This window comes from Triplophysa dalaica, chromosome 3 (assembly GCF_015846415.1).
Source record: "Triplophysa dalaica isolate WHDGS20190420 chromosome 3, ASM1584641v1, whole genome shotgun sequence".
Taxonomy (NCBI): domain Eukaryota; kingdom Metazoa; phylum Chordata; class Actinopteri; order Cypriniformes; family Nemacheilidae; genus Triplophysa; species Triplophysa dalaica.
The window spans coordinates 16,355,802-16,365,293 of record NC_079544.1 but is presented as its reverse complement, the minus strand read 5'-3'; the positions used below and the strand labels follow the sequence as shown (position 1 = coordinate 16,365,293).

The following is a 9,492-nucleotide window of genomic DNA, read 5'->3' as shown; positions in this document are numbered from 1 at the left end:
AGTTGAAATTCAACAAACACTGTAATGGGTTGGCACCAATGCATCTACAAATGCATCTACACATTTTTTTCTGTGGCTAAATATACATATACATATTATGTTCCCTACAATGTTGTGGACAAATTAATATAGGTTAACATTGTATGTTGCATAAAATAGTAATTCATAGACCCCAAGATCATTTTTAATATATTTAATACAAACAAATAAATCTGAAATTTGTATAAATAATTGTTTTACAAACTAACCATGTGAAAATCTTCTAACCATGTGAGAAGATCTTCTGCAAATCATAATGTACTAAACAACACCTTATCCCTTTGTTTGAGGTTATACACTGCAGTTACAGGTGCTAAATGTGTTTAACGTCAGTTCAAAATGTTTATGTGAAAATTACATTTAATTTCCTCTCATGCTACTCTATCTAAAAGACAAATGACCGACTTTAGTTTTGATTCAATATTGCTCATCTTGTTTCTTTTACATTTACGATGCAATAAAGTGAATTTAATAGGCAGTAAAACAGATACACAGTGTGTGGGCAAGAACTGTACTTATAAGCATCATGAGTAAGTTAAGATAAAACCCTAAAAAATTCAAACGTACATCAATGCATGCGTGTGACATATCTTTCTTTAATCACAAGTTTATTTGCAGATGATAAAACCTTACACCACTGATATCCTCTAAAGAGTTTATTTTGGCAATAAGGATCAGGAGGTAAGGGCAGATGGTAGGAAGTTCACAATCTAAGGATGAAAGTTATTACTAATATATTACTAATATTTAAAAACTATGAAGTAACAAAATCAAAGTTTAGATAAATGGAAAAATATAAAAGTACGCACCCCAGTTAACAGTTCTGCACACAGGATAGGATCATGAGAAACCTAAATGAATGACAAACATACAGTGTGTGTAGATACATAGTGAACAACTGAGAGACTTTGACTTTGTTTGACTTTGTTCTATTGTCTCAGGATGCCGGGGGGGGGGGGTTATAGGATGTGTGTGTAAATTAGAAAGAAGAATTTGAGCTTACATTTACTCTTATGTTGTTAGTCCTGTAAAGATTTTCCCTTGATACCCAATTGTATTGTTTTGTTTAGATATGCGCTTCTTACAATATCAAGCAAAAGTAATTTCTGAACATTTATTGTGATTTTGAAAACATTTGATCTAAATGCTTATGCTTAGAGTAAATTATGATTATTTTGTATTTAATGAATGAGTTTGGCTGGATAGTATGAAGCAAAGTAGTCAATAGTTTGCAAACAGTAACACATTTAAGATATAAGATGCTTTTGTTGATTTTTGCTTATAATTTTCATACGTGTCATTATGTAATTTCGTGTTTTCATTATTCCTATTTTTATTATTTTCCATGTATTATTCTTCACTGTAGAAAATACTGTGTCCAGAAAGTGTTCCCAATTTTTTAATTTGCATGCGTGTATGTTAAAACACAATGTTATAATGGTTGTCAAAAAAACATTTTTTTTTTTTTAAAGTTTCTAATGAAGGAAGTTTTAAAAGGAGAAGAAAAACTCCACAGGATCTCTCATCAATTCAGCCTGCCTCTGTTTTTACATCCCTCTCACACACTCCCTATTTCTGCCCCCTTCTCTTGAACCCGCCCCCTCTTTCATTAGCGGGACCTGCCCTATAAATGCTGTCTTTTGGCAGAGAAACGTACTTGGTGCCCACAGAAAGCCCCACATTAACAGCTGAGAGTGCCCGAAACTGGCAGTCATGAAGGAACTGAAGAGCAAGGCATTTTGGAGGGCAGTTTTGGCCGAGCTGGTGGGCATGACCCTCTTCATTTTCCTGAGCATTACAGCTGCTGTTGGAAACTCCAACAATGACAAACCAGATCAGGAGGTCAAGGTGGCACTGGCGTTCGGGCTGGCCATCGCCACTCTTGCCCAGAGTCTCGGGCACATCAGCGGAGCCCATCTGAACCCGGCCGTAACGCTGGGCATGCTAGCCAGCTGCCAGATCAGCTTTCTGAAGGCTGTGATGTACATTGTGGCCCAGATGTTGGGCGCAGCGGTGGCCAGCGGCATCGTTTATGGCGTCACGAAAGGGGAGGCTCTGGGGCTTAATACTGTGAGTAGCGCTTTTCTTTTTTACCTGTAAGGTGTGCTCAGGGCTTCTAATAGCAGCTTAATTCCATTTAGTTATTTCCGTGTAGAATTTATAAAATGTGAGCTTTAATTTGACTTCTTGAATAATTAAATAAAAGAAAATGTCCATGACATTAAAATCAATCTAATAATATTAATAATTAAAAAACACTATAGTAATCAAGGAATATAACCCCCAAAAATGACATTTTAAAATATATTTCATTGAATACATTTAGTAATTTCTGGAGTCATTATTGTTTGGAAAAAATACTATTAGATTATTACTACTGAGAGTTAGTTTCTGGGTCCTGCTGTATAGAAATGTATCAAACTTTTCCAAGTATTTTGCCTCTCAGATGCATCAAGATGCCTTTAAAAATAATTATAACTAAATACAAAACTGTGTATGAAATAAATGAAGCAAATATAAAATAAATATATAATTACATACGTAAATATTCCTGTATATAGCCTACTGAAATAAATGTGTAACAAAAATAGTAATAACTTGTTTATAAAATGAGCATTTAAAAAAAATTGCCATTGGTAAACAGTATAACTCAGTGCGTCACAGTCAGTCGGTGTAAATGGGTGTGTTGTCAGGCAAGGGCTGATAATAAACTTATCTGACATGCTTGGAGGTTGCTTTCTTTAGTACGAGGATTACAATTTGGTTATATTGGTTGTGTTTACATGTTTTGTTATGTTATGTTATGTTATGTTATGTTATGTTATGTTATGTTATGTTATGTTATGTTATGTTATGTCATGTTATGTTATGTTGTGTGTGTTGTGCTGTTTAAACTCACTGCTGCCCTATTCCCTAAAACACTTGTTCATTGAAAAATCACATTTACTATTCAATAATGCTAAATGTTTTCTACATATCTAATGCATGTGAATTTTGAATACAACTGTGATGTGTGCGCTTTAAAATAGTTGTAGGAAATGTCAGAGTTAGTGGAAATTTTGCTAAGTTCTGCAATAGTCAAATAGTGTTTGTGTGTGTGTTTTAGATCAACAAAGATATTTCTGCAGGTCAAGGTGTTGGCATTGAACTCTTCGCTACATTCCAGCTGGTTCTGTGTGTCATAGCAGTCACAGATAAAAGAAGGCGTGATGTGACAGGCTCCGCCCCCTTGGCCATTGGGCTCAGTGTTTGTCTGGGCCATTTGACAGCCGTGAGTAATCAGCATTCATACTTTCCCCTGCCCCTCGTCTAAATCTTTCTGCATAGGCATTCTTGTCATTGTTTCAAATATTGCCAGGGTTATAGAATAGATATCAATATACAGAAATGTATAACTATGCAAATACTTTTATACTTTGCTTTAATCAAAAGCGAAAGAGAAATACGCCCGACTATTATTATTGTTTTGGAGATGAGCAGCCCATTGCTCTCGCCCACTCACCCATGAGCATTCTTAATCTAAACTTACTTTTCTTTTCTTTCTGTTTTGTAGATTAGTTTCACTGGATGTGGCATCAATCCTGCTCGCTCCTTCGGCCCGGCAGTGATTATGAGAGACTTCACCAATCACTGGGTAATCATCAGTTTCATCTCTGTATTCTTTGTTTGCAAATCGATATCTGTAAGGTATCTGTGTATATACTTAGCACTGCGCTCTTGTTAATTTTAAACTATTTAGAATCTTATCAGAAGACAGAATAAGCTAATGTTGAACATTTAAGGTTAATAAATGACAAGGATATTGTTTTAGATGAATGCCTTGTGTGGAATAATCTATAGTAAACATATGCTCACATAGCATTTATAAGTGGTGCTTGCACCATTAGGATTGCTCATAGTTAGGAGAAGGGGTTTTTCGAAACCAGTAAGCTTTGGTACTAAACTTTGGGGTGTAACTCAACTTGTAGTGTGAAACACAGCTCTGTCTTGCAGGAAGAACCAGATCTAAATTTAGGGAGTGTCATAAAAATTCCCTCCAAATAAGTGAATTGCTAAACATAAATACGTGCTTGAGAATATTTTTTTTGTTAATATTGTAAATGTTTAAATTATAAAAAACATTTGTGAAATATTTATCAGGTGTACTGGGTAGGCCCAATGTGTGGAGGTGTGGCAGCCGCCTTGGTCTATGACTTCCTGCTCTACCCGAAAATGGATGACTTTCCTGACCGCATGAGAGTGCTGGTCTCTGGTCCTGCTGTTGATTATGATGTCAACGGAACTGATGATCCCCCTGCTGTAGAGATGTCATCAAAGTGACACAATAATTGACATATCTAATGTATCATACTCTTCAAAACTTCAAAACATCTGTAAATATATATTTTTTCCCCACGGGGGAATAGCATTGTTTTTAAATGTACTATATGACAGTGTTAATTTTGCAAATGTAAAGCCTATTTAGCTGGCATTTTGTCTTAATTCATCTGAGCTTTTTATTGTTGTTTTGTCTCTCATTTAGTGAATCAGTATTTACCTCAGGAAATTATCCAACGTTTTCAAAAATTTCACATATCAGTATTCAAAATATAGATTCACTTGTTTTTTTTGTCACTTTATATTGTATTAAGTGTACCCTATGATGTCGTTTTCTTAACTTTTGTAAGTAAACTTCAAGATGTTAAATCTTAAATAAGTCTGTTGCTTTTCTTCTTTAAGATACAACAAACCAACAGCTCTTTCTTCAGCTGATGGTGATAAACTTCACTTAATCAGAGCTCTAGATTCAAAACTCTTTTTAGAGCTTTATACCAATTTGAGAGCATTACATTATTACAAGGGCATTTTAATGCTGTATTCTAATGTTAAATGCACGCGAGCGGTGGTAAATCAAAGAAATAAACAAAACAAAACAAATCTAGCTCGCACATAATCCTCTAACCCACAACCAAATAAAAAAAGAAAACAAAAAGATCTTCAGCGTCTGAGACGCCTTAAGTAAACTATACTATCTAACCAAAATGTCTTGAAAAACGTACAATGGTTGGCGCCCGCTTCTTACCTACTGACTAATACAATGAATATATTATCCTGCATGTTGAGAAATGTACGTCATGTGATATTCTAACCTATTCACTACTCTCTAAGTATACACAGGGGATAACATGAAATGTATATACAACAGCAAAAAGGAGAAAAGCATTTGCTCATTGGTTACTTTCTCTAAGCTCGGGAGACACAGTTATGATTCTTCTATGTTTCTTGATTAAATGTCAGCAGTTTATCAGTTCTCCTAAAATTCCTTAGGTGAAACAAAAATAGATGCAAATGATAGATGTCTAAGACAGTCAAAACTGAGATTGTGGTGAGAGAAGCTTGGGAAATCTCTTTATTGTCTAATTTAGGTATCAGCTTTGTCTTCCCGTGTTTCTCCTAAAATCCATTAGGAGAAATAAGAGTAAACACAACTGAGACATGAGAAATATCTGAGACTTAGTTGAGATTCTTATATCTCTCACTGTATCAACAGTGTCTCAGATGTTTCTCCTAAAACTCCTCAGGATAAATAAAATCAGACACAAGTGCATGAGAAAGTAATGAAAAGAAGAAAACTGGGAACTTTTCACCGTTGGTTTTTTTATGATGATGATGTTGATGATATTGTTTTTCCCATTCATTGAACATGACTGTAGGATGAGAGACAGGAAGGGAAGAGGAAAGTACTTTTAGTTGAGATTCGAACTCAAGCCGTCTGAAGTGCTGCTGTGTTACGATGTTGTTGTGCTGACCACAAGGCTATGTTTCTGACAGAGATTTATCTTAGTTCAGGATACTAAGGGCTGATTATTCTCTTACATGTCTGCATATATTTAGCCTGTGTTTGAATAAAAATGTGTTCTAATGTCATTTTTGAAAAAGGATTTTAGTGAAAGTGATGTGACGCCAAGTGGTGTTTCATAATAAGAATTTTTGCTTTGCATTTAACTCAGCCAAGTGCACACACACAGCAGTGAGTAACACACACACTGTGAACGCACACCCAGAGCAGTGTGAAGCCATTGCTGCACAGTCGGGGGGCCAGGTGCCTCGCTCAAGGGTCTCCCCTCAGCCATTGTATTGAAGGTGGAGGAGAGCGCTGATCATTCACTCCACCCACCTTCAATCCCTGCTGGTACTGAGCCTCGAACCAGCAACGTTTGGGATACAAGTCTCTAACCATTAGAACACGACTGCCCCTTTATTATATTTTTTTATAAAATCAATCTTTCATTGCAAGATATTTGAAGTGGACCTGCAGCATACTTGCAATAGTTCCACTTTAGCACAATCAAATACACTTGTAATCAAAATGTATCTTTAGTTAAACTTTTCAGCACTAATACTCCACAATTAAAGTATATTGAGTACAAAATTAGTTGTTCCAATTTAACAGAAGTATACCAATTTAGTATACCACATATACAAACGCAGTGTATTTTCATTAAGTATATAAGATGTTAATGGATTTGCAGTATGCTTAGCATGAAATAAATGTATTTAAAAAAAAAATGGGATATTTATTTTTCACTAGGGTAACCAAGGGCATACCTTCAATAACTCAAAGGTTTTTGAGGTGACCTTAACATAGAGACTTGCTTGAGTCTCATGCTTCTCGCACTTGTCTCCTGAGTCAAAAACACGCACGTTTATCTCCTCTAAGGTTGGTTAATGTTACTCTTTATTTGTTGATACAATGAAAGCTGTACAATTTAAGTGCACATGGCACAATATTTATTGTTATAAATAGTCGTGTACTGTACCATATGCTGTTATCAGTAAGAAAAACAGGATAAGTAATCATCAAGCTTTCTTGGCTGATAGGCCAACCCGGTGTAGTTGCGATGACACATTAAATGGCCTATGACTCAATCTCCAACTAATTTGATTTTTAATACACACTCTCTTTAGAAACTTTAGAGGTGATGAATCGGAGAATGTTAGAGTCTCTATTGGAGAAAAGTCGGAGCACAGTGTGAGATGTTACGGAGATCTCTTATGAAACTTTGAGGAGATACGTGTGAGAATGTTAGAGTCTCTAGCTAAGGGGAATGTTCTGTGCACAGTGTGTGATGTTATGAAGATCTCTTATGACACTTTAGAGGAGATAAATCTCAGAATGCAAGAGTCTATATTGAAGGAGAATAATCTGAGCACAGTGTGAGATGTTATGGAGATCGCTTCTAAATGTCAGTGAGACAAACATGGGAAGATTATTTTTTTTGTCTCAGGAGAAACATGTGAGAAGCAGGAGACTCAACCTTATGTCTCAATTTGATGTTCATTTTTCTTTCCTCAGGGCAGGTTTAACAATGTAACGTACAGCTACAACAAACTGTGCAGTCAAAACAACATGGCAAGCAATGTGGCATAAGACAGAGATCTGGAGAGGGTAGTCGGAAGGGCTCTTTTATAGGGTAGAGGGATCGTTGCTTGGAAGACCAGCAAACAGGTATGTTTGTGGACCAATTAGAACAAACAGATCAGCACACGGACGTAAAAAAGTGGTAAATGCTAGAAAACACAGACACATTTTATTTTAAATGCATGTTTAACATATAGAATAGGACAGTATATGATAGGAAAGAATAGCTCAAATTATCTTTGATCTGTTATGTCTGTAAGCAGAAATATACTGTACATTTTAATGCTACCTGTCCATAAAAACCAAAGCATTGGAGAGAGAAATACAAATATTAAAGTGATGCACTTAACAACAAGCTGACCTTCTGAGACAACTATCATAATGTGAATAACAAATGTCAATCATATCCTTTTTACATAAACAAAACACCCCATGTCAGGTCCATGTTAACTGATACATTCCACATATTAAGTCTTTGTTGAAAAATTCAAATTAAGCTGAGCTGTGATAAGTGAAAATAACCTCTGCATGCTTTCGTCGTATGATTGGTCCTTGTTCAAGTCTTGTTAACACATAATACAACCCAGCGTTTGTAGCATGATCATGAGTCCAATCCTGGTTTGATTTATTTTCTGCCATCGTGTACTCAATCTTGAGTTCATTACTTTATATTTGTCAACACATATATTAAACAGCCAGATATGCAAATATGGAATCATGATAATGACAGATAAGAAAGCCACTGAAAGGAATGTTTGATAAGGTTTGTTGTTGTTTTTCAGAAGTGCAGAGAATAGATATTTAATGTCAAATATTTAATATAATAACAATAAATATTATACTAAATATGTCAAAGCTTATCACTAAAGTTTTAAAGTTGACTTAAGTTCCATGTCCTGGTTTCTCAGTCTGAGATATTATTTGCCGTGGTAATGATTTACTTTTCGATTTGCCCTCTGAGATGTGAAAAGCCAATATTTTAAACTTGAGGAGAATGATACAATTTCAGAGTAAAAGGATTGACTAAATGTTGAATAGAGGTGAAGATGGCTTGTGCTTCTGTATTGAAGTTGCTAATGATGTTTAATGGACCATTGACTACAACCGCATGGATAAAGGCTGGAAGCCCACCTCCCTCCTTTTGTGCATCTTATCCTGCCCTGTATCCTGTTCCACACCTAAGGAATGTCGCATCTCTGTTTCATTTCTTATTGTTCCAAGGTTGTGTAGTAAGCCTGTGTTCCTGAATGACGTACCTCAAAGTAAATAAATACATACATGCACTTATAATTCAAATCAATGATAACTTTTATGGCATTAAAGTGGCATTTGTTTGCCTTTATACAGGTACAAATTTAGTGAATATGGCTTTTCCAAGTGTTTTACGTCCCCTGGCGGTATATAAGGTATATTTAAGTCAGCTTTTATCTTTACAGGACACATTTTGAAGGGTTAGTAATAAATAAAAAAAACATGTGTATTGGCAAGCTATTACAATATTTCTATAAAACATTATATTTCTAAAAATATTTTATTATGTTTTGTTGTTGTTATTATAGTATGTTATGTATCAGTTTTTGATGTCAAAAGCTCTCCTTCATCACCGCTGGGTTATCTGCAGGTCTAGGGCACCTACCAGCTGTACATGAAAGTTTACTTTCTCACCAGTTCTTGTCTTCTTTTTATATTGTGTGTGTGAAAATTTGATTCCAAACCTTCAGACTTACTTTTTACTCAAATCAAATGCTTTTTGTGTTTTAATAATTCCCGCAAATTCTGCACCATAAGCAAGCTGTGACAAAACATAAGGTTTTAATGAAAATTAAAGGTTTTAAGAAAATACTTAAGTAAATTTGGGGCATGTAAGTAGGCTTTATGCCCTATATCATATTTATACATATGAAATAGATTAGAACATAAATAATACTAGTTTTAGAAATCAGTGGCACAGGCTTTAACTGTCGTCTTGATGCGATTACAATCTTCAGGAAACTTAGATGCCAAAGGATGTTTGTTTTGTCAACTGCTGCTGTCCAAACAGCATCTAGAAT

General features: G+C 35.2%; 1 protein-coding gene across 1 annotated transcript; it reads left to right on the top strand.

The window, feature by feature from the left end:
• Positions 1 to 1,694: 1,694 nt before the first annotated feature.
• aqp1a.1 (aquaporin 1a (Colton blood group), tandem duplicate 1) lies at positions 1,695 to 4,732 on the top strand. The gene is made up of 4 exons (XM_056743059.1): positions 1,695 to 2,109; positions 3,146 to 3,310; positions 3,593 to 3,673; positions 4,180 to 4,732. The coding sequence occupies exons 1-4, from the start codon at positions 1,753 to 1,755 to the stop codon at positions 4,357 to 4,359; spliced, it is 783 nt and encodes a 260-aa protein (XP_056599037.1). The 5' UTR covers positions 1,695 to 1,752; the 3' UTR covers positions 4,360 to 4,732.
• The last annotated feature ends 4,760 nt before the right edge of the window (positions 4,733 to 9,492 follow it).

What these genes read in the sequence shown, in the direction of transcription:
- aqp1a.1 (XM_056743059.1), top strand. Translation starts at nt 1,753, where the DNA reads ATGAAGGAACTGAAGAGCAAGGCATTTTGGAGGGCAGTTTTGGCCGAG. An exon ending in GTCTGGGCCATTTGACAGCC is followed by an intron (nt 3,311 to 3,592) that starts GTGAGTAATCAG and finishes TCTGTTTTGTAG; the next exon opens with ATTAGTTTCACTGGATGTGG. An exon ending in GAGACTTCACCAATCACTGG is followed by an intron (nt 3,674 to 4,179) that starts GTAATCATCAGT and finishes AATATTTATCAG; the next exon opens with GTGTACTGGGTAGGCCCAAT.